Below are 26,636 nucleotides of genomic sequence, written 5' to 3'. Positions count from 1 at the left end.
GAAATTTGAAAAACAAATGCAGATATGAGGCACTTCAATGCTGACCACGTGATTGGTTAATTTGAATTTAAATTTGCAATATCTTTAGGGGCGTCTTTGGATGGGTGATCGTTATAATCTTGCAAACTGGCCAAAGACAATAACTACAATTGTCAATTCCTTGCAGATGTACATTACCAAACTTGAAAGTATGAAATATTTGTACAGCTTGATTAACACACTGAATTCGTGTAGACATAACACGGCTGGGACGGAAGTGTTTCTACATTTACAAAGAGAAAACACTATAAATTATTGTTATCACTTTAAACACTGTAATAACAAAACCATTCAAAATGCCATCTGAAGTAGCTGTAATGACAATTTTCAGGGTAGGGGTTTATTCTGTCACAATTTTTAGACTGATGGCTGCACCAGTTGTTATGTATTGACGTACATCACTTGTACGAGACTCTGCCCGTGCTCAACACTCACACGTAGCAGCGCACACTTAGCATGTGGCCTCTCCCCCGTCTTCAGTGTTTACTTTTGTACAGTGGTTTTACAAACGGATCGTTTCCTGTGCACAACAATGAACAATGAGGGCAACTGGTACCATGAGAGTCCTCAAGCCAGTACAGGTGGCTCAGAGTGGCCATAAATCAGCAGTAATTCTACCTCAAAATCCACCATAACCATGTAAATTCATCGTTGAATTTGCAAATTAGAACCAAAAGGTATCAAAACCAAGCTAGATCAAAGTACCCAGCCGCTTATCAAAATCAAATCCATCAGCCCATTTTGTTTTTTTGTTTGTCTACAATTTTATCAAATAATACAAACAGATCGTTGGAAATGTTGGACATTGTGAGCTCTGTTAATATTAAACAAGAGATTATTTATGGTGCACAATGGTCCACTGCACCTAATGATGATGGTATTTTAACGTAAATGTTTTCCCGTCAAACGCATGGTAAGTACTTCTACCTGTTGTTGAAATGTTGCGAGTGGCTTTCTCGTTCTAGGCATGCGATGAGAGGAGCGATCGCCAACTGTTTTGACAAAGCGTTAGCTGTGTCAACAATTCATGGGGACCACTTCGACAAATAACCTTGCCGTTAACTAACATGCTCAGTACAGAAGTTAATTGTTATCGACAATCCGTTGAACGAACTACACATCAAAACTCGGGCGGCTATTCATTTACCCCGGCATGTGTACGTCATCAACGGTAACCAAAACATCCGCTGCATAAATTAAGGACTGGTTTTATGTAAGACAAATATTACAAATCCTCTGTGAAAAACAAAACAAATAAAAGCTATGATCTTCCGCTCTACTGTTTGCACCGGAGCTGCAAACAGGGAAGGCATTAGGCTGCTGGAGAGACGAGTCTGACCAAAGCTACACTTTGCCAAGAACAAAATTGAACAGTTATGTTGACCTGAGGCCCTTAGATATTGTCTGTCTATGTTTTTTGGGCAGTTCATCATGCTGCACCTTAGAAAATTCACATTTGAAATGCTCAAACCTTTTCACAAACACTGTACAAGAATCAACCAACGTTATCTTAATCCCCTGCTGATCGGATGCTATCGAAACCGATGAAAGACAGAAATTTCCGGGCAGAAATTATGGATGTAGGGGACGTTTTCCACAGATATAGTTTTCCCATGATTGATGACCCTCTTCAGTATTCTAATACTTTTGTTATTTACTCAACATTTATGAAAATAAGCAGACGGGCCTCTGAGATGTTTTTGCGCAAAAATAGATAAAAAGGGGGTACCCATCGGGTCACCAGTATGGCAACACACAGCATGTGACCTCTCAGACTCACGGTGATATAAATCAACAGCCTTTGATCTGCATTCGGGCATCGCAGTCATCGGCCACTCAATGGCATAATCAGTTGTTCTGACCAAAAATCAACATGGAAACAACACCGTTCCTCTGTTTGGCGCCATTCTTATGAGAACAGTCAGCCTGACAAATGCTTTACAGTCTCAATTTATGGTTAATGATTAAACAAGATTTATCAAAATATGGCCAGTTAAAAGGGTTTACCTGTCTGAAGCCTTCAAGAGTGAGCCATCCATATATTATTTTCTGTTTACCATTGATCAGAACAGATTTTTATGCTTGATTAAAATCTCGAAAGGGAACTTCCACCACAATGTGATTTCAAATCCCACTACATTTTAATTTCCACTATCGAGAAAGGTTCAAAAAGTTACAACTGGGTTACATTGTTTTTAAATTGAAGACATCTAACATTGCACATCTTTACCATGCCTATTCTGCACCCCTCTATAACTTTGAATTATTATCCGGTAGTGTGACAGTGACAATATCAACTGCACAAATTATTAATAGAATTTACAAAGCTAACACACTTGGAAAATTAATAACAGCCAAGGCGCAGAAATCTTCACTTTATGTCATCTATAGCAAGCCGGGAGACGATACACTTGTGGTCTAAATTTGCCAGCCAGTGGTTTGCCATCATTTCGGCTGAGACGAAATATCAAAGCTTATACATCTAAAAATTTCACTTATTTGATACAAATCAAGCATGAGCTGTGTGTTTGACATCTTTGGCACACAGCCATACAAATTTCTATCATCGCAAGAAAGGCACCATTCACAAATTTTCCATAGTTTTCTGTGTACAGCGTATGACACATAACCCTCTGAGCGCCAAGGTTAATTTTGGTCACCTTTATAAAATATACCCTACTAAAACTTTTTTCAAGTTTTTGCCAAAATTTTAATAAAAACCTGTAGCTAATGAAATGTGATGTTCGTTTGGTTCAAAATTATCAAAAACATTTCACAAAAGTTCATAAAAATAGGCAAAATGTTGCATTTAAATTTTGGTGGGAAAAATTACAGCACTCAAAGGGTTAAAACAGGCAGAAGATGAGTAATGTCACACAGCTGGTTGCATTATACTTCAACGCTTGGGGAGAGCAGACAAATGGACCGGTTTTGCCCTTTCATAAATCATGGTTTGCCCATGGTCCCTCTATCGCGTGGTTTGGCCCAAAATCCATTATTATAATTGTGATTGTGGACCTACTTACAGGACACTGGGGTGAACACGTTCAGACACTGAAACACCAAGATTTAAAAGAATATAAACTTGTCACAACTTTGTGAAATTCATATGTTTCGATAACATATGCTTCTTGCAGTTAAATTAACCAATTTGTAGAAAATATCTTGTCTAAACATTTACAGTAAAGACTCCACAGAACTATAGTTTATCCTAAGTGAGCAAATACAGTGTACAAATTTGACAGACGATCATATGGCCTCATCATTAATCGACTGAATGATGCGTAAAAGTCCAAACTACCCCGGTACTACGACTATAGTATGAGAGGATACCTCTTGAGCTTGTCATGTGCTGGTGCAGCGAGATATGCTACATTCTTTTCAGGAAACCTGTCACTTTTTTGCTACATGTTATGATGTCCATATACCTCTCTCACTGACCGATGATGTAGTGTAGATGTACTGCATGCATTCGTGAACACAATTGTTTGTCATACTGCCATCATATGGGTGATTTCTGTATTGCTGTGTCTATCAATATAGAACTCATTGCTTTAGTTTAACAAACATACCGGTACTGTCCACAGTTTTGGTTTAAGGTAGAACATGCCTCGGGGACACATATATTCGGACTGATACTGAAATATTTGTAATTCTTTTCTGATCTATCACTGGTGGGGGCTTATTTTAAAGCTCTTGCAGTAACAAAAATATTCACCATCATATATCTTACATTTTAAAAAATCTAGAATTTCATTTTCCTAATAGAAAGTTAATACAGGGATGGCGGCCATTTTGAATTTTAAATATCAGTAAATGTTGGGAAATTTATTTCTCTGGTACCAAACTGTGCATGGTGAACCCTGATTTTTATGATTTGGTTACAGTGTGTTTAAAGATTCCTTGAGGAAAGTTTGAGCAAAAGTTTAAGTCATTCCCTTTCGAGGCGCATACTACCTTAAAGTAATGTTATCTTGTGCCTCTGAAAAGTTGATCAAATGGCCTACTAAAATTAGATATATACTGTACATGTAAGTTCAGTTGTGGTTAAAAAAACATGAAGTATATTTTACAAAGTTTTTGTGACAGTGGCGTTCTAGCAGTAGTTTTATCTGTGGCTATGATTGTTGTTACAAGTATATCATATTACATTTCCAGAACACAGGTAGCTGATTTCCTACTAGTATTTGCCCACACCTACTCATCCATACATGGAAGATTCTGCCATACAGACAGGCCATGAAACAAAAAAGTTCCTTTCAATGGCCGTCCTTGTGAATGATATTCTTTATCTGAAGAATGACCTTTGTTTACCCTTGTCTTGATTGGACAGCTTTGGACAATATTTCAGTGTGCACAATTTACTATGAAAACATTGTAACATTTTACCCAAATGGCCATAACGCTGGGGCCTTGACCTAAATTGCCTTCCTGATCATTAGGGCCTATATTTACACAATGGACTGATATAGATCCTTGTACAGTCTCTTTTTGGAAACTTGACATTTCAATATAACACTCTAAATTCCTAGACTGAAACCATTTTTCAAGGGTCTGGCCACGTCTTTACAATTCCTTAAAAGTACAGTCTCTACTGTACTTGATATGTATGTGAGCTAGATAACACACAACACACAGCAAAATGAAAATACATTCATTGCAAAAAATTGAAAAAAGTCACAATAATGACAGCAACAACAATACCAGCAAGAAGATCATGATTCTTTATCTTTGAGAAATCATTCAAATATTTCTTAGAAAATATTTTATAACACCATCGCCAAGCTATGGTAAATTTTCATCCAATGATTTTACTGGTTGTATAGTTAAACATTGTCATCAGAAATTACTAGCCAGAGGAATATTTTGAATAACTGCATTAAACTTCAAGGAAAAATATAGTTCCTACTCTGAACAATGGTATGAGTGAGAAACGTTCAAATCACCGGAATTCCTGGCTTGTGTTTTCAACATTTCAAAACAATTGAACTCCACTCTGGCTGGGTCAAATTTTGTGAAATTTTCACATTATGCTCTTGAAATACCTAGTTTATTATGACAAAAAGACAATACTGATTGGCAATAAAGCTCTCACATTTTGAGAGTTATCAGAATTTTAATCACTTTTTTGGAATGTCAGTCTTTCAACTCCAGCCTTTTAAGAATGACAATAGATAATGCAAAAACAAATGATTGTTTTTATACAAATGATGCTCTAGTTTTAAATGAGCTATTAAAGGTCATTAAGTAGTATCAAGTCTTTGTAGATTCTCTGCTTTTTGAAAATATGTAGTATAAGGGGGTTTGTACTGAGTACTGAGCTGCCAAAAACAGCACAAGTTGGTGTCACAAGTCAATGGTATTTCTGTATTGATGTGTATCAGGTTCATCTAATATCAAAGCTATACATAGTATGGACTGGGTATTGCTTTCACTGCCACACCATGTAAATAGACAATGAACCAAATGCAGCGATAGCTGATCATGTTAGCTTAGATTAAATAGCACAAATGTGGCTCCTTTTCAGAGGGATTATGATCCGCATATAATGTGATTACATTTTTTCTGTATATTTATTTCTATTTATTAAAAAAAAATAGCAGTATTTGAAAAGCAAATTGAAGTCGTCAGCGTTGCACACTCAGCCAAGTTCAGTAACATCACTTTCCAGTTGATAAAAACTCTCAGTTCAATTAATGAACATTACTTAAAATGAGTTGTGGTATGTAAAACAGCCTATGACAAGCACTGAGAACTACATATCCCTGTTGTATGTTGTCACAAGTACGACAAGTACTCTCAGGAATGCAAGCTGAGATTTCACTGTAACACTCTACTTAATACCAGTATTGCCTTCTAAAGATGACATGCCAGTGGTAGGCCCTCTCAAGTTCATGACCTGACATAACCATACTGAAGATATGTCACAGCTGAAGAGCATTGGGTCACGGTCTGCGTGATTCGGTTCAGCCTTCTAAGGGTAGAATGCCCCTCGGGGACAGATATTCGGACAATCAAATTTTTATAATTCTTTTATGATCCACCACTTGTGGGGGCTCATTTCAAAGCTGCTTGAGTGAGAAACATTTTTGGAATCTTAGTTTTATGAAAATCGTAAATTTTTCTTTTCCCAATACAGTTAACACAGAGCAGGAGCCATTTTGAATTTCAAATATTGGTAAATATTAAGCTCTAGCACAATACTTTGCAAAGTGACCCCTGGTCTTTAATCTTGATTTGGTAGGAAAACGATTGGCAGTTATATTGAGGAAAGTTTGGGTAAAAGTTTCAAATTTTCACTTTCAAGGCAAGGCATATTACCTTAATGAAACAGTTTGGATTTTTGCTTGGCCTTCTTAGCTTTTTGAAGCAACTGGAGCCCCTCAGATCAGATTATGTTATTCTATAAAACTGTTCACTGTGGAGCTGTTATTCCTAAGGCTTGCAAAAAACATACACAAAAGGTATTGTTGAACAAAATCTATCAGTTGTTTTCTATACATTTATTCCTTATATTTCAAGCCAAAGAAATTACTTTGACCTCTCCATATGTTAAAAGACTTGATAACACAGATTACTACAGATTAGATGACAACACAACTATTGTAGTGGCATGAGGTTCCTCAATACTGAACTCTTGCAGCATGAAAATTTCAGGACTGAAACACAATACATGCACAAAGTGACAGAGAAATATTGTTTATAAAATATGAGTATTTGTGTATTCAAAACATGCCTTGTCAGGTAATTTGAGTGCCTGTCACCAACCTACATTCGCCTATTTGCTACGCATGTTTTGTAACAACGGAAGACAGATTTGCTGGTAGGATTAACCACAATATCCAGGAAAAGGCTGACCTACTTTTCACCCTTATTGTCATCAACCAAACTTTGGTGGGGACGTCCATGGCACTTTTTCATTTCTGGCTTTGGACTAAGATGGGAATGGAGGATGTGACAAGTCAGTTTTAACTCTTTGAGCGCCAAAGTCTAATTTTGTCCCCCTATAAAATAAACCCCCAGGTAATTTTTCTCAGATTTTTTGGCAAAATTTTGAGAAAAAGTGTAGCCAATGAAATGTGATGTCCATTTGGTCCAAAATTATTTAAAAAATACAGAAAAATTCATAAAATTTCTAAAATTTTGCACTAAAATTTTGGCGGGAGAAAATTACAGCGCTCAAAGGTTAAGGTTGCCTTTTGCGCCAATTAGTATCATCCAATTCAGAAAGGCAAATCAAACCAAGCAACTGAAAATCCGAGAGCCGTATCATAATTGAAGTATAGTGTTATTTTGGCTCAATACAAAATATCTCAGCCAAGTACACGGTAAATTGACAAGGTCAGCAATACAGAATGCCAGACTTTTTTTGGCACTTTTTAATAACTTTGGATGAATTATTTTCTTTTGGCATCAGCATTGTCAATCTGTTCATTAAAGTGTCTTCTTGTAAGGTTTTTGTTAATTGACCTTGGAACGTTGCTTTGTCATCTCAGGCTCTGCATGCAAACGTTGCATTAACAGTCAACAGTTTTGGACCGACAAAAACTATAAACTTTCAAACATTTTGCAGACAGGGAACCACATTTTGCAGTCTCTGTGTCCATAATATAATGACAGGCATTTTACATGTAACTTTCATTGAGACCACATCGAAATAGCCATTCAGGTCAGTTGGCCGCTGTGTAAGGCAGGCCTAGCATACTCGCTTTGATATTATTATGAGACTGTATAAAAAAGTGGCCGGGGGCAAACTTTCTCCAAGACTGCAATAAACTGTTCCACAGTGACACATCTTCCATTTTATTTCAGTTTTGATCTAAAGGACACGCTTCATGATGTCATTAGGGGGGTGTTAGAGGTACTACAATACCATCAGCCCAACCTGCATCATGCCTGTTAAATACCAGCAGAAGTTCACAATCCATGCAAGCTAAATGAACACAACAATGCACTATTGTTATGATTGTTATATCAGATTATAAATAGATGACAAAAAATTACTCCTATGAACAGTTTAAAAGGCTCTCATTTCACCGCACTAATCTCAATTTATTATCATAGTTTCAAACCAGTGATATATTTAGCTACGTTAGGATGTACATATACACTTGCTCCAAAAGTTTATCACTATATTAACTGTAGTACACTTGATTATCTGACTTAAAACCTATGTTTTGCCCACAAGCTATTAATATATAACCGGTAGTTCTTATATGGTATTTGCTGTTGATTTCTCTTTAGGACAATTTTATTCATATGGTGATATTTGAGATATATTGACAGTGTTCTCCCAGGATTTTCTGGAAGAGTTGTGGCTAATTTGCATAACAACAATTGTAATTGTTATGGTAATGAGTTTCTATTGTTTACCAAAAATGAAAGAGTGGCCGCCACCAGTCTATAATTGTTCTATGGAGAACACTGATTGAAATAGGCAATATTTAGAATGTTTTGTGAACATGAAAAACTTCAAAATGTTTAAATTTTATAACTCAATCACAAAATATAACCATCTTGAAGTTTGAAATAATGCTGAACGGATAATATTGGGAATATATGCTAATTATGCATTGTTATGTAAATCGGATTGATCAAAGTGCTCCACAACTTCTCTCAAGATTCTTCTACATTTTGGCCAGCCAAGAAAGGTGACACTTTTACAATTCAACGGTGCCATTCATTACCTACGGTATAGCACGGCACTTGACATGCCTCCACAAAAGGGCATTATGGGAGAATACGGCAGCACTCGAGGTCATGGTACAGGGTTCTCCTCAAGAGCATTTTCAGGGTGGGTCACCCCTGTTTTTTGAGTAATCTATTCATATGCTAATAGCATACAACAATACATTTTTGCAACAAAGAATATATGCTAATTGTGCATTGTTATGTAAATTAGTTCAGTTGTTTTTCCAATGCAGTGGGCAATATCAGTACTGATACAGGCTGTGATTGGCTGAAGTATGAACATGTCACATGCTGGAAATTGATAAATTTGATTTTACTGTTTCTGGGGTCTCCAGTTAAAATTATCGGAGTGCTTGCCACTCAGGTTAGTAATTGTTTACTTTTACACTTCTGACATATTTGGGAAATATTTTGGAAATATCAAAGGGTGCCCTTCTCCATAGGTAAGCCACTTGCAAAACACATACACATAAAAACTGTTTTAGATAATTTCGAGTTCTGAGTATGTCACTACAAGTCGCTTGGCTATGGGATTTTCCCATAGCTAAGGCACTCTAAATTATTACGTGAAAAAAACAGTCTCTACGAATCCATGATATATCCTCATTGGGTATTGTATGTTTAAGCAATAAAGCACACCCAGCGATGGTATACCACTCGATTTTGACCAGTTCTCTCCATATATGCATGAGCGATAGCGAGTGCATATATGGAGTGAACTGGTCAAAATCGAGTGGTATACCATCGCTGGGTGTGATTTATTGCTATTATATCATAACAGTATATTGGAATTCCAGCGTGGAACGTCAAAAACGGATTTTTCCTCAAGCTGAGAGCACGCGCGTATGCCAGCCGTGGTATATCGCCAATATACCACGGTTCTTTTTCGCGCCTCGACCAATCAGATCACTGTATTTGCGCCATCAATATACTGGTATGATATAATATGTCATTAAAAATCGTGATACTGCCTAATACAGTTGTCACGTCATCATTTTATTACGGTAATATTGGATAAGAACCTGCCATAATCGACACAAGACAACACTTTGAAGATAGTTGGCTCAATGTAATTTAATGATACACTATCAGAAACAGCAAATGAAGATACCATAGCTTTGAGATGTCACGGTGACACCTTTCGGCTTGGGGATGGACTAGAAACAGAGGGAACACGCCGGCTGATTATTAGAAAGCATGAGCACAAGTGGTTATACTTGCTACTCTGCGTATAACATTATATTTTGAAAAGTAAATGTTGAGAGATAAGTGAAGCTATCTGTACCTGCCTTTCTGCTGCCACTTGAAAACTTTCCACTACCATGCCCACCGACAAGTTTTCTCCCTTTCTGTACTTCCCGCTAGGAAAATTCAAAGTGGACTCTCTCCCAGCTACAAAAGCTCCCATAAACCGCTGGCCATCTTTCACATAATTTCGCCACCTTTCATAAAATTTTGCCCTTATCTTACGCAGACCCGATCAACTGAATACTATCCCAACTGAATTCTTCCCTGCTACTTGGTCTTGGTTAAAAGTTGTGTGTTAAGTATAATTCTTCTACCTGTTGATGCACGAGAGGGACCCCAGTTGATGGAAAACATTGCCTACCAGTCCCCTCCCCGGTACCAATGCAGAAAAAGAATGGTCTGCCCATTGATACACCAAGAAACTGCATAAATTTATTGGTTGGTACCCTCTATGATTGTACCTAGTACTTGGCATTATTGTAATTTTGATATAAAAACCCATGAGTGAAATTATAATACCAGGATTCTGGTATCATTGGAGTTTTGTCAATACCAGTGAATTTTGTGATATCAATCCACCAAGATTATTACTGATCATGTACCCCATTATCCAGTATTGTGGCCCTAGATGTTTTCTACATCTACAAATTTACAGGCATTGCCAAAACTATAAAATGATATCAATAATGTACCCCCTCCCGACCTGAGGTATAATTGATTAAAGCAAATTTTGCACTCCATAGTGTACTCGGCTTCACCTCATACCTGTACATCATGTTGTGCAATTTCCTTTTATCCATTATGTTCCGGGAGGGGGTACATTATTGTGTAAATATTGCTCTATGGAATGTACTGTTACATACCGGTATATGCAATGTTCTATGGCATTATCGTGACATTTCCCTCACCTCCCCCACCAGTGATAGGTAATGGATAGACACTACATTGTCCTGAAAAGTTTGAAGATAATTCACCAGAGACACAGGCTCATCAGACAGCCCTGTGCAGCAATATGGACTCCATGAAAACCTTGACAACTTGCATTTAAACCTGTTCACCCCAATTTTCAATAGCAAGGTCCACATTCACCATTGATAACAATGGGGTTGGGGTGAAACCATTGCAGTAGAGGGGTTAATCCACATCCACAGCAAAGACAGGAAAGGGAGTGGTTAATTATTGGCTTTTGATATTCAGAATGATGTGGCAACCATATGCTCTACGCTAATCAAGTTGAAAATAATTGACAGAGCACATCCTATGGCAGGGCTGGTGACACATCTAAATCACATTATGATTGCCAATTTTTCAAAACACCGTCTATCATATGTACCTTGAACTTTCTAATGATTAGTTTAACCCTTTTCCTGCCGAGCGCCCTTGTCCGTTATCCTGCCAAGTCAGTAGAAAACGGCCCCCTTTTCCGTGCCTGCAAAAGATTGGCTCTCCTGCACGTTATCCTGCCAGGCATTTTGGCAGAAACCGCCCATTTTCAGGGTAGTTTTAGCCGTACTTATACGTGTTAGACTTCGATAATTTCTACATGCCCGTATACAGGGGAAGGTGCTCAAGGGTTACTGCAGAAAAAAATTGGGGTCAGCGGCTTTGTTTGCCCCAGGGGGTGCATCATTTTATTGCCGTTTCATGCTTACTTTTACAGAAATAAGCTCCTTCAGTATTGCGCACGTCCGCTAGGCACAAACATAACCTCGCTCGTCTGTTAGTCAGAGACCCTGGGGGTCATGCTAGGGGTGCGGCAGCACCGGCAAACCTGTCCTTTTTCCCCAGGGTAGGGTCAATTGAATACGTACCTTCAACGACTTGGCAGTGTAGCACAAAAACTACGTTTTTGCCGTTGTACTAACGACATGGCTGAGCCATTGAGGCAAGCACAGCTTCCACGTAGTTTCGCCAGCTCGTTTGGGAGTTGGCTTACGAGTGTTACCGTTCATTACCGACTTAATCGAGCGGTCCTCAGTCAGGTACGGGTTTGTACCGCCATGGCTTGGGCTGCAGCTAACCAGTGATAACCAGTCACTACACCCAAGTTGTCAGTCTCACTTTTGCGATGCACGGGTACAACGCAATATGCTTCCATTGTTCTAGCCATCGACGTCTCCATGCCTGGCAGCCATTGTATAGCTAGCTGGTTTGCATAACAAAAGCAGTCCCTGCTCAGTACAGGCGGTATCCCCGTAGAATTGACCGCATGTACCCTGAATTCTCGGTACGCAAATAGCGTACGTAGCAACCAAGGTCATCGGCAACAGGATACGTTTGCCTGCAAACCAGAGCCAATACTTCGGACGATGGAATAAATAAAAATCCAAAGCATGTCCATTGAATGGCACGGCCAAGGCAGTGAAGGACGTTGCCTGGCTTGAACTTGCAGAGCTGAAGCCCAGCTTAGTACGTCGGACACCAGTTTGTAATGGTATTTCCGAGTCGTTCATATCCGTTCCATTGGAGGAACAAGTCGAGCCGTCCCGTCAAAAATACGTTCTCATTTTCAGTCACGCACAACTGAATAAGTGACTTTCGTCTCGCACCATCGGCACCATCTGCCAAGTCGTTTGCAAGAGGTAGCCTTCTAGATTAGCATTGCCGAGTTGGTCAAGCTCGGCAGCAATCTCTATAGTGCCAGGCAGCCAAGTACGTCCAACTCCGCCAGAAAACGTCACCATGCTATCCTGCCAAGTCCGCTAAAAAGCGGTAAAAAAAACCAGCCCCCCTCGGGTGTGGGGGACTGGCGGACAGGTTTCTGCACCTTTCCCTGTCTATCGACTCCCTGCGAACCCATTTCGAGGAGAAAAGGCGTTCCTTGTCAGAAAACCTGTCCTCGGATGACCCCTAAACGCACAGGGGATAGCAAAACGTAGTGCCGTCGACTTGGCAGGAAAGGGGTACCCAAAAGGGCCGATTTCCACCGGGTTGGTCGAATAACGGTCACCAGTGCTTAGATTCTGGCTACACCGAATTTCAAGCGGATTTTCACCGACTTGGCAGGAAAAGGGTTAAGTATGGATTTTATTGATCCCATAAGCTGACCTTTGACTGTAGTAACAGAAACTTGGCAACGGTAGGACAGCCAAGAAATGGACTCGTATTCAGCAATCAGAGGTTATTGATTTGTGATAAAAATTACATCTGCCGTGTGGATTGACCTGATACTTTGACAAGTAACCTGAACAGCGAGGTTATCTTGTGACATGATTGCAGATTCTCAAACTGGTCATTATCTCCACCTTAACCCTGCATTACTACATGTAAGTCTGGGTGACGAGACCAGTCTGTATAGAAGTGAATGCTCTATGTGAATACATGGTGTAGGGGTTTCTACCACATCCTTTGTTACACAGTCAGTGTTTGTTGCTGTCATTGCAAAGGTCTGCACGCACAGAGTTCACTAGAGATAACATAACCTATACCTGGGGTAATATGAGATGTCATGGGGTTATCACTTCTACTTCTAAACTTATCCTTGCATATCTTCATGGTCAATCGTTTTGTGTAGTTCGATCATTATCAATTTGTGTTCTACAGTAAAGAGGGTGTATATCGATATTTGAAAAATTGCTTGGAACGAATCACCTGCCTAGCCAGTACTACAGGTACTTCAAGGTATCATCGCTTGGAAATGTGTCCCTACCCCTTGTTGACTCTCAGAGCAGTCCGCATAGGATTTTAGCAGTTCCATCTATCGGAAAGCTATCCTGGTATCACCTTAGCTATACTCCTACAGCGTCACGATGGGGAAAAAGAACCATAGTGGTCTGCAAGAAGAGATGATAATTCTCCATGCATATCACGCATTGGCCATCAATGAGAAATATAAAATTAAAACAGATCGGTGATGCGATATACTTTAAAGAAAATGTCCCTTTCACTTCTTGCTTCTGACATGCTGGTCCAGCATAACCACAGAAAACACCAGGGCAGCGAGCCACATCGGGAATGGGTTAGCTTGACCAGTGTCACCACTGGAGCAAACCGGTCATGCTGAAGGTGAGAGGGTTACAAAACAACAACTGATATAGAGATACAGATAGATAGATGTCAGCCGTATCAATCCACTGTCTGTATTAATATACCTAATCACAGTCTAATGACCATGAAGAGGTGCAATTTGATATGATTATGATAAAAGAAGCAACAAGCCATAATTATAGTTTTCAAAATTTCTTTCTGACACCTCCAAAATAGAAATGATCATGATTTCAAAACAAAAGAACCAAAGAACTAAAATTCTCAGTTTTCAAGATTTATTTTCAATGCCTCAGAGATGCAGATGATCATTGTTTTAAAAGAAAAGAACACAAGAGCCACAATTTAAAGATTTTCAAAATTTCTTTCTGACACCTCCAAGATAGAAATGATCATGATTTCAAAACAAAAGAACCAAAGAACTAAAATTCTCAGTTTTCAAGATTTATTTGCAACCCCTCTGAGATGGAAACAATCATGGTTTTAAAAGAAAAGAACACAAGAGCCACAATTTAAAGTTTTCAAGATTTCTTTTCAACACCTCCAGCAAGATGAATCGATCATCATTTCAAAACAAAAGAACCAAAGAGCTAAAATTTAAAGTTTTAAAGAATTATTTTTCACACCTCCAACCATATGGAGAATGTGGTGTTCTGCTCAAAGTACTGGCACTTGATTGATAACTTTGAAAGTAAACTGACCCTAGTAGACTGACCACTTTGCTCTCATCCTATTCTTTTCTTCGTGCAGTTGGACCTCTGCAAATGCACACTAATATCACAACAATATTTCAAAAGTTCCCTGCTCGCAAATAACGTCATAATGGTCCTACTCCGGAATAAAAAGGACACACAGTGTAGTGTCCTGCAGACTCAGTACGCCCAAGAGATCACATAGCCTGGAATGCTATTGAAAACTAATTCGAGCCTGGACTAGAATTCATCAAGCAACAATATATTCTATTGTGCAGAATGTATTGTGTCTGCCAGACTAATACTTGGCTGCTCAAAATATTTTAGGGGGAAGGACTCATTTTCTGAAAGAAAAATAATGACAATGTCCAATGATCTAAAAGAAACACACATCTACCGGTATTGTCCGTATGATTAACATGCAATATTCTAGCATGTAACATAATCCATTTTGTCACAGAGGTGAATACTTCTTGTACTGGCTAGCATGTAAAATAATACCTATTCACTACAGAGGTGAATATTTCATGTTCTGACACGGTTAAACTTAGCTAACTTAAAATCTGCTCTGTTTTATTTTTTATTTTTTCTCTCATCAAAGAAATTTAGCAGCTAGCCCCGAAAGCGATAAATTATTCACGCAGGATGACAACTTGCAGGGACTGTCAGTTTGCAGCTGGAACAAACCCAGACAAACTGAAGTAGCTGTCAAGACGTCAAGAGTTCTGTCAGACTGATACATATTTGAAGCTACAGAGTTTACTTCATAATCAGATTACATCATCAGGTTCCATGAAAGATTTCTACTATAAGTGACAGTATTGATGATAGAAAGCACAAGTTGCATATGATTTACATGATCAGCATTTTTGTTTTCCACAAGAACTCTTTTGTGTCTTGTTGTCTGGTGGAAATCTCTGACTGCTGATAAATGTTTCAGCCGTTCCAGAATAAAAGGCTTATCAGGGCATGTCAAAAATTTCTTTTCAGAATTATCTTGCAGGGTTGAAACTGACAAACTGTAACCCATATCATGTCAACCTGTACACCGCGGTGACAACTTGCGCACCCAAAGTTTGCTAAGTTCCATTTCTCATTCGACATAAACAGGAGTGAAAAGTGATACATTAAAATGTGAACACTGCAACTTTAGAGGTGTCTGATCATGAGGTTGACATGTTTTGTACATCTTTGCCCTTGCAATGCTACAGGAAAGATATATCTGTTCAACGGCAATGAGATAGCAGCTAGCGTAATCCCTGTAAGGGTTAATACCGCCCAGCAATCACAAAGAACATCATGCATCCGGTCTTGCATTGTTGTTTCTCTTTGCCCATTGTTAAATATAAACTTGAGCACAGATATGTGAAGGTACTGCTGGGAGGTTTTATCACAAAATAGATTATCATCTGGAATAATCAACATGGAACGGATACCTAAATCGCAGCGAGATTAGAGTAATGTCCACACCTTATGAAATTTACACAGTTCCCATATGGAGAAACAGAAAAGTACTGCTTTGACATCACACATCTGTTGTGAAATTCTTTGTCCGTATCACTTTCAAAAACAATACTTTCTCGTTACAGATACTTACTAACAAGTCACTGCCCTACTAACATTTTCTGCCAGTTTTGTTGCCTGTGCAAAATCCTGTGGAATTTCAGAGATAATGATATCTCTGAGAACTAACCTTGTGAGGCCATTACTAGAACAAAATAGTTCCTATCATAAAGAATACATGCTTGGTGTTGGTTAACAATCTAATCTGGTGTGACAGAGACCAAGAAGTGTGATCATGCAGTCTTATCAGTATTGTGGTATTTCAGTACCTGAATTTCAAAATATGGTCTTCTTTATTTATACCAGTAACCAAAGCTTTCCTAAAGAAGAATCACCTTAAATAGGACAGCAGTTCACTCATTTTTCAGACTGAAGCTTTGAAGTATATGCAAGTTTCAATCAATTCTCTTTCCAGTCTACAAATTATACTGTCAACTATTAAATACTCAGTATTGTCAACAAATAGAGTATACCATTGTATATTGTTACCTACTAGAAACATACGACAATGCTTCAAAAAAGCTCTAGACCTGCAAAAAGCGTACTAAAAATATTTTGCCCACAGAAATTTACCAACTTCTAAACTGCTTTAGAATATTCTCTTGAATACACCCCTACGAGTTGACTTAGTTGCCTGGACTTTTTGTTGACTAAATGTAATCTTAAATAAATCATTATGAATTCTTGAAAGAACTTACAGCAAAAAATCAACCTAGAAAAGACGATGGAAAAATGACTTGAATTTTCTATAACTTGAGAAGTAATTTACATCATACGTTATTTTAAAACATGCTGACAGAGTAGTTGACAAAGTGCAAAACCCCTACTCACACAACAGACAAGACAAGGCAAGAAAACATATACTCTGATCTGTTATCAATATAATATTAAAAGGGTTAAGGAATAGGCTGAAGTCAATGTCAGATACAAATCTAAACAATGTGTACACAGCAGGTTACATTTAACATTATAATATTGCAAATTAGTTCATGGATTGACGTCGTTCGTGTAAGCCTGTTTCTTGAAATAAGAACTGTTGTCCTTACTAAATGTGACATTTCATAAAACTTGAATACAGTCCTGTTATCCTCTACTTGTGAACTTACGTGACCTCATACAAAGAAGCTATGAGATGAAATTGGTATCGTAATGCTTTTAGCCATATCTAAATTATAGCAAGTGACACAAACGTTGCTTGCTAATTTCTCTCCAGAAAACAGAAAAGTGAAAAACAAATGTTATGAGGGTTTTCGGAAGTAAAATACAAGATGCATTATTTACAAAGAGTATACTAGTATCTCCCACATAGTAAAAATAACTTTCTCTGCCAATCAGAATCCGTGAATGCAGACACACCCTCGCCGAGCCCCAACATGGGTACAGTCAAGTGGGTATATATTGCATAACATATCCATGGTAGATTCCTCCGTCGACTCGATGGACATTGCACAACAACAAACTCTGAATAAATTACTTGCGTCTGTTGATCGCACCTCCCGTGCGACAAAATTTCGAAACCTGCAACTGTGACCTATAAATACTATATATATCTGAGATCGCTTTTCCTTTCTGAACCAACACGCTAACAGAGATGGTACGATTTTGATTGGCCGACTAAAATGGCTAGAATATTCATGTCGAGCAAGCACAAAACGCCTCGGTAGAACTTAAATTGTACCCCGGTGAAGAGGCAAGACAAATTAAAATTGGCGACATTCAATTCGTTTGTTGCGGGTTGAAGAAAAAGTTAGCGAACGAATCCCAAACAAAACAAAAAGTCAAGCTGAAAAAGGGAAAAGAATGTCGCCCCAGTGCGACCGTGAGACCAACAACAAATGTTTACCGCGCGTAGAAACTTTCATTGTCTTCTGGAGATATTTAAATCCTTGAAAACTATCAAAATTTTGAAATAACGAAAAAAGTCGAGGGGGAAAAATATTTGTGCGTGCAAAGTTAAATGACTACGAACCTGCCTAGTCGGACTGAGTAGGTGATTAGATAGTCTGACAGCCGCCATCTTGGATTAAATGTTACCGTGTCGATACGTTGCATGCTGGGAAAAATTATTTGGCGCGACATCCCGTTTTTCGTATTTTTTTGTACATTTTGATTTAAAAACAGAATATCTCTTGACAAGAGCCATAATTTTTCCGCCAAAAAAAAAATAAAATTTGAATTCTCCATGTTTGGTCAAATTGTACGAAGTAAATAAGTTCATAAGTTTACCGTATTGTATGTATGCACAGGAAGAAAATATTCAAGATGGCTACTCGTGTTGTATGTTGGCATTGTTGTTCTTAATATATTGTAATAGACCTCCGTTCACTTCGAAAAACTGTACGTTTGTGTGAAGGGCATGCCAAGCTAATATCTGCTGACACTTTACCAGTTCGTTTCGGATTTTACTGTTGAATGACAAGGGCTAGCTTGGTTGCGAAGTTGTGTAAAAAGCAAGGAGGTAATTGGAGGAAGTCACAGCAGCGCGGCATCGGGAGAAAGAGGATACAAAAGGTATTGTTTGTGCTATTGTTCATCGCTTTTGTTGTGGTCTGCTTACAGCGGCATGCGTTCAATTAGATTGCATTAGACTACAGCTCAGCAGGAAACCAATCGGTGTGGCACGAGACGGCAAAACCTGCCATTTTTCGGCATATTTTTACCGGTAAGTTGGGTCAAAAGCAGTGTCGATGTGGTAGCATCACTCACGGAGTTATGCGTTGGAATTTGAGAAGGGGCATTTCCATTCTCGTAGTTTAACTAATGCCTACATGTTTATGTTAAAGCGGGTGGCCTCACGCCGCGTGACCTGAGCTACTACTGCACGATTTTATTCACTTGCTGTCACTGACAACATGTCTCTACATTGTCAATCAGTTTTCCCGGCCCCAAAACAAGTTTTGATGTCCTTGAGATTTGTCCTTAGCGCGAACACCCACACTATGTTTTGGATTTGGCATGCGATCGATGGCAGACTCATTGTGACCGAATAACTTTATGACAGCCCTTTTTTCCGTTCAGAAAATGTCTGGCCCCATTGAATGCTGCCAAACAAAAGTCTCTGTGTTCGCCCCTCTCATTGTACACAACATAGCGGCCATTGAATGACACGTTGTTGTTTGACATGCATTGCTGTAGTTAAATTTTTACACTGCTCAATTGTCGAGTGGCGCGGCTGGACTTACGCTCTTCGCGGTACGCACATGCCGCTTCCGGAGCTTCCGTGGACATAGGGGCCGCGGCTCTGCCGTCCGCTCGCACGCGAGTCGTAATGAATTTACAAGCCATCGTATCGATCTATCGTGTTTACTTCACCAGAAGGGACCGAACCTATTGTCGATTGTTCTCGCCACAAATGGAGAAATGTCATTTGTGTTATGAGCTTTCGTCTGTTATTCCCTTTGCTCACATTGTACGTAACATTTTCAAAACAGGTTAGAGTACACACAAAAATACAACCACTCAATGAACCCACGATGCCATGTTAATATGTAACTAGAAGCATTTTCCATCGCGCCAAGCTGAATGACATCAATGATAAATTATCAAGTTAAACAGAATATGCCTCACAGCGAGATATAAAACAGCACAGACAAAACTTGCAGTGTCTCGTAAAATTAAATCGTATGATTTTGGTGCTCAAGTAGATTACATGTTGTTTTTACTTAAATGACATCTACTTAGAACCCAATTTTATTATTATTACCATTTTTTTGACGGCGTATCGCGTTAACATTGGATATTGCCCATGTTTTAGCTTCATCACCCATTAAACATATCCTTTGGTGTACATTTCCAAGCAGGGTGTTTCTCCTGACTGTATGAGCAGTGGGTATATAAGACACATCGGGTAACTGATGCGCTTCATCGAGCATCATGCCGAATATAAACTTATTATCCTAATTACTTCCTGGTTTCCATGTATAATTTCACCTGCGGTATTTTAACCCTGAGAGCTCAGTGCCTGAGAATCGCCCAAGGGCAAAGCATTCTGATGACATGTGTTGTACATTGTGCGGTGCTCAGCCAGTGTGTTGAAAATGCCCCGAGGGACTTTTTTTCAGGGAAAATATGGGAGGTTCCCCTGGGTGATTTAAATACCTTCACAGGACCCGGAGAGAAGGATGCAAAATTAACAGTATTTCTTGATTGTATAATTAGAACAGACAGCCCGGTCTGTAACAAAGATCGCCAGCTGAGCCCATCTTGTTATTTGTTTAGTAGAATTTACATCAAGATAAAGAGAGAAATTATAGCCTCTATATTGCTGTCATATCAGTGATCGCTTTAAGATTTATTGATAGGATTCTTTGCTGAATGGATTATTGCATTTCAAAGGCATTTGCGTCATTTATCAGCCACTCTAGTGTAGCTCTCAACCAATCAGCTGCTACTCTCACTGATACCATGTCAATTTCATACCTGATATGTCAAATCTGTATAAACCAATCAGACTTGTAAAACAACTGCTGATTAAGCCATGTGTGAAATTTTGTTTATTTATTTATACCAATTCGTTTGTTAATTTAATTATTTATCTATCGTTGTTTTCCTTTGCATTTCTAGTATCAACATATCATAGGTGATCAGAAGATTCGGTTTTCTTTATTTACATCTTTTGTATTTTAGTAAACAACACTGCAAAAAAGGTGGACACTGTTCCAATGTCTTACATTATCCATCTTGTAATAATTTATGGGGCTAATTACGGTAAACTGTATCTTATTTGTTTTGCTGACCATAGAGGAGAGCATGGGCCATTAAGATGAAATAATGAGCTAATTTTCATTCAGTAATTAGTTAATTTGTGAATCTTAATTGGCCAATTTATATCGTGCTAACAAGTAAAAATGCAAGTTAACCATCAGACTGTTGCAATTTGCACCTAAATATAACTTGCCGAAATAGATCAATGAAATGTTTATTTTCACAAATGTTGGTTTCGTTGACATTTCTCATCTCTGGAAAGAGCATTTGGAGTAAAACAATCAATTAAAGGTATACTGTCACCTGTTCCAATTTTGCCACAGTTACCATGCAAAGAGAAAATCTAACCAATCACAGATTTTAAGCGGGTGGCCACTTTTTAAAAACAGCGCCCTCACATGGGCATTTTGAATACCAAGGAACGCCCCTTTGACCATATATGGGCATATTTAGATTACAGGTGACTGTATACCTTTAATCAATGATATCTCTCATGGAAGCTATCATTCATCTATGACACTGATCTGCCATCTGTTAACTGTTTAAACATTTCTTACCAGAGCCCATTGGTCAATTTTTAGCCAATCAGCGGAAACAAACATTATCGTATGACCAATTATCATGCTTTGGCATTTGCACAGCTGAGTTGATTCAATGGAATGTCTCCACAAGAAAATAAGAACTGATAAAATGATGACCATATTTGTCCATTATTTTGTTGCATTGATGCCACCCATTTCTTTTGCAATTTCCATGGAAATTACTGGTGTTATATATATTGTATATCTGGGACAGTATTCAAGCTTTTTGAGTTTCCAGACAGTTACCCAAACCTTATGTTGTGGTATCAGTATCAAGTCTTTCAAGACCAAGTTTAATAACGTTGCTCACCCGAAGTATTGCGGAGGCAGTGAAAATGGCTCAAAATGGGTCATTGTCATTTTGACCCGAGAGTGAATTCCCGAGTACAGCGCATAATTGTTTTTCTGAAACAAAAACTGGTGCTTGCGTACCCGAATCATGATGAATGGACTAGTTGGGTTGTGAAACCACCATCACATTGGCATGGCTACTGGAAACTACGGCTGCTGACCAACTACTGCTCTGTGAAACCACATCCTCTCAAATGTCCAGCAGTGATTAAAAAAAAAATACTGTGTAAGCGTGACTGTAGTGAGTTTCAGCAATGCCGTTTGGTCACTGTAATACGAACGATTGTCAGCTGACATCACTTTGCATGTAACTGCCAGTATTTCACTCAGAACAACACCGTGTAAAAAGAGTTATTGTTCAGTTTCTTTTTATTTATGATTGTCCTCCGTGCCCGGACCCCGAAGGGGTCCTGCTCAATCTCCAGGTCATCATAACCAAGGCATGTGAAAGTTAGAAATAGTCATTTAGGCATAATTTTGATGTAATTGTAAGTTTACCCTAGGCAGAGAAAAACCGGTCGAGCTACAAAACATGGTGGGAAGATTCTGTCTTGCAATTCCATTGGAAGTTGTCTTCACATTCTCTTCGTGCCATTTATCATAATAGCTCAGTGTTCTGTCAAGGCCAAATGGATTAATGGACCTCCCCCTGGACAATGCTACAGCTTGATGGCCTCTGGTTCTTGTACCTCACTGGAAAATCTCTATTCAAATTCAACGGTTTGAGTAATACTACAAATGCAATGAAATCAGACTCTGGGCTATCATATTAGGGGAGTGTGCGCCCCTTTCATCAGAATTAGCCATATAGGTTTCCCAGGAGCAAATAAATGGGTTTGGGTATTCGGAGTATCCAGACAATTGTACCCTGTGCTGTAGAGGTACAGGCTGCAAGCCCTGTGGGCATGGTTGACTCCACGCTTTTGCACATGGTGTTCACAAAGTCTATTGTAACTGTTTCAAAACTACACGAACAGGGAAGCTGCATTCCATGACCTCATTTGGGTTACATGAATTACCTCCAACTTGTGTGTAGGTATGCGTTGCAGCACAGAGGCTAACACAGTATCTGCTGTGTATGGTTTCAGCGTGCCTCAAAATAGGGCAAGGAAACCAGTCATTTCAACCAGTATTTTAATCCATGTAGGATATGTTTAGCGAGCCCTTCTGGTGTAAAAGAGCCCCAAGCTACAGCATCACGTTCATAATATCCATTGTAAGCTGAGAAGGTAGACCTTCCATTTCATTGTAGTATTTTTCCCCTCTAATGTTTTCAGATAGAGGGCTTCGAAGGTCATCGTAGTGGCACGTTTTGGCCCCAGCTGTTCACACCATTTCAAGGGCAGCACCATAACCCTGCCTTTCTGTCATGTACTGAAATATGGCATTGTTAATGAACTTGTGCCGTTCAGGATTTAAAAAGATCAAGTATATACTATAATAGCTTACTGTCTGTACATAAGGATATAAAAGTTTGGTCATTGTTGAAAAGGTTAAATCATTTCTCTGCTAACTTTTGTGAAATCTTGATGATAACTTATGATTAGAGTAAACTTGAACTTTATTAAGTAATGCAAAATATTTGTTTGTAACTTTGTACATAAGGGTATGGGCTTCCGTTCTGGTAGCTTCATGGGTGTAAAGATGTTCATAAAATGATATCTATGTGAGCTCCACATTGGAAATTTTCCCCATGCACCAGCAGACTTTGGTACAGCCCTCTTGTTAACTGTAGGCAAAAGCAGACCTCTATAATACGAGACAGGAGTGAAAGGTTTGACAAAGTTATTGTACTCTTCTGTTCTATCATTTTAGGCAATTTGAATTGTGTCACATAAACATGAAAAATAAAACCCCCCCCCCCCCAAAAAAAAATAGAGCAAAATATATAGCTATGTAAATTACTGATGCTCCATAAAGGATTGTTGCTGACCAGAAGAATCTTTGTTTTTATTGAATGCGGTTATCTTTGCATAAACCGCACTGTTTGAGTCTGGGCGGGTTGGGCAGAGTGAGTAGTCATTGGTAGCCAAGCCAGGAAGCGTATCGGCCAAAAGATTTATGGCGATGGATAACACTTTGACTAAAGAGAGTGAACATACCACGCATAATAAAGGCTACTGTTTTTCCCAGTCCCTGTGGCTGAGCAACCAGAACATTTTTCTTTTCCTCTTTTGCGGTCCCCTAAATTAAAAACATCCGCGCCAAATCCCCGACACATTCCTGAGGTCACTGGTGTTGTCCCGCTCCGGATAATCAAAGTGGTGACCTCAGTGTGTACATAACCTCATTCATGTACTCCAATGGTACGGTCCGCCACTGCAAAGCATACCCGGCAGAGTCCATCCAGATCACAAAACAGGGGGGAGAGGGACTTTTAGAGGGGCTTCACAAAGTATGAGGAACCAAACTTCTTGTGGTTTTTGGCGGTTGTAATGGAAAGATTTGCTGATAAGGAAGTTACAATGGAGAGAAAGTCTTTGCTCATACATCTCTGCAGATGCCTGCATTGCACACGGTGTGTAAATTAAAATTATGTTTGTTACGTGAGTAATAAATTTGTGAGGAGGAAAATGATGTTGTTTGATCAGTTTATTTTAGGGCCACTCACTTTTGATCATTTTGTGAATCGGAGAACTATATTTATGTTTGAAGAATGAATGATTTGTTTTATTCAACTTTCAGACAGTACAATGAGTCCCATACTTACACATTTTCCATTTTGAAAAAAATTGCCAAACATAACCTATCTTGCAAAGCTTCACAATTTTTTCCTGTCATGGTCAAATAGTTTTCAACATTTTTGATCACAGTCGATCAGTATTTGGTCCTGTAATGTATATTACAATAAATTTTTCTCATCATTGTGTCTAAGTGAAATGTAGTTTGAAATTTCCAGTCGCTAGGTTTGTTCAAAACAATGTGAGCTCATACCAGGAAATTCCCAGAAAAATGTATTAGTCATTGAAACTTCTCCTTTCAGAGAGAGTTCTTTTTATGTACTTTCAGTTTTTATCCCTGACTTCCGTCGTCTCGTCTCGAGTTACGTGAGAAACTCGCCAGTAGTTTCACAGGAAACATTTCATTTTGTGACGATAGTATTACTCGGTCAGGACATGAACCTTAACAGTCAAAGCATTTAAAACATCAATCGCAAACTATTCAACCCCGCTGACTTCTTTCCCCCCCCTCAGAAATAAACCAGTCCTCCCCAAATACCAAACATGAAACAAAATCTCTATTGTGTAGAGCACTACAACGGGTCACGCAACAGGAAACAGAGGTGACTAGGCTAATAGTGGTAGATAACCTTGTTTTGAAAGGCATGGTTTTTTTTGTGTAAACAACGCCTAGTGAAAACAAACGATGGGAAAAAAACAGTTCCTTTTTTATTCACAACTGTTGTTATCAATACATAACAGAGAATATTCTGATATTTTTAAAGTTTGTGCATTTTTTGATGACGGTTTCCTTTTCGTGAAATTGTGTTTATGATTGTGTAAATTGCATTTATGTCCTGTACAAGTGAGATTACAGAAAAATGAAGTTTCATGTTTAAGCTGGTTTTTTTTCTAAGTTCAGAGCTTTAGTTTAATGTGATTGGTGATGTTCCATGCTTTGTATCACAATTGAAACAAAAAACAAAACGAATATAAACAAATCTTGTACAATCGCTTATACATACAAAAGTTTGCAGTCTTCAAGACACTTTTCCTGATATTGAGGTCAAATCCACAGTATACAGGGAGCGTGAACCCTTTCCTCTGCATAGTTTGGTGCATGCCTATTGTTTCTACAGTGGTGATGGACTAATACACAAATTTCTGGGGGTAGCAGGGTTACATGAAGTGAAGTAGTTCATTTTTTTGAATGAAGACTTAGGGCTAACTTTGATGAGATTTTGAAGTTGCTTATCTAGAATGAATGGAAAGAATAAATAAAATCTTACAAGACTCAGAAAAGGTTGTTTACTTTGGAAAAATTATACTGAGTGGACATCATTTCCATACAGGGGACAATCGTAGTCTTTTCCTGAGAAATTCAAACTCACCAAGTACAAAGTATAGGAAATGACAAATCAAAATATCCGCCATGTTCATAAATTCTGAAAGCATCATGGCATTCACCAGCAACTGTCAAGTTAATATAACAAGTATATGCTCCTCAAAATAACTGGTATTGGTAAATAAACAAGTCTCCCACCCCCTCTACTCATGCTACTAGTTCAGATGAACACAAACCAGACTTCCTACCAATGGGAAGTTCAATTACAGACAAGACATATCGTCATCGTGTCATTCTGTGTGCATCAGTTGCACCATAGACAGTGAAGCGGTCTGCCACTCCACTCTCAACATACAATTCAGCATTATGCCATATCTGCTCCAAAATTAAAGGGACATAAGCTGTAACTTGTGGCAGGTTTTTCAGTATTCTGCTTCTGTAAATCAACTACCGTGTCTGACCCTAATCTGTTTGTCATGCTGAAATTTCGAGCAACACAGCTTGTATGTGTGTAGTGATCATTGTTTATTGTTTACAAATGAATTCTAGTCCTGACTTGAAGACAATTTTCAACTATAACAATGGAGATTATACTCATATTGGTTGTGTTGATATGTTAAATACTTGGCATTAAATAACAGTTTTGGGATTCACTGCAGAAAGTGTAGGGAAACCACATAACAAAAGTTCTGAAAAATAGCCAAAAAATACAGCTTATGGAGCTTTAAGCAATGGTGTCAAAATATTTCTGAGCCTGTATACTATATTCATCTTCAAT

General features: G+C 38.6%; 2 protein-coding genes across 7 annotated transcripts in view; one reads left to right on the top strand and one right to left on the bottom strand.

Annotated features, from left to right (window-relative positions):
* LOC139134777 (branched-chain-amino-acid aminotransferase, cytosolic-like) overlaps positions 1 to 18,283 on the bottom strand; it is a 44,905-nt gene extending 26,622 nt beyond the window's left edge. The window contains exon 1 of the mRNA XM_070701833.1: positions 18,187 to 18,283. Within this exon, the coding sequence (XP_070557934.1) occupies positions 18,187 to 18,234 (48 nt within the window). The 5' untranslated portion in view covers positions 18,235 to 18,283. The remainder of the gene's footprint in view (positions 1 to 18,186) is intronic.
* The window catches only part of LOC139134738 (transcription factor SOX-6-like), an 88,739-nt gene that overhangs the window by 5,741 nt on the left and 56,362 nt on the right, over positions 1 to 26,636 (top strand). For 2 of the 6 annotated variants that reach the window (XM_070701776.1, XM_070701820.1), the window contains exon 1: positions 875 to 952. The exons of 1 other annotated variant lie outside the window; for it this stretch is intronic. The gene's annotated coding sequence lies outside the window, so the exon portion shown is untranslated. Of the gene's footprint in view, positions 1 to 874; positions 953 to 18,461; positions 18,880 to 26,636 lie in introns of those variants that run through there. 3 more of the 6 variants (XM_070701739.1, XM_070701793.1, XM_070701750.1) reach the window with 2 other exon arrangements.

This window comes from Ptychodera flava, chromosome 1 (assembly GCF_041260155.1).
Source record: "Ptychodera flava strain L36383 chromosome 1, AS_Pfla_20210202, whole genome shotgun sequence".
Lineage (NCBI taxonomy): Eukaryota > Metazoa > Hemichordata > Enteropneusta > Ptychoderidae > Ptychodera > Ptychodera flava.
This window is presented reverse-complemented; position numbering and strand designations above follow the sequence as displayed.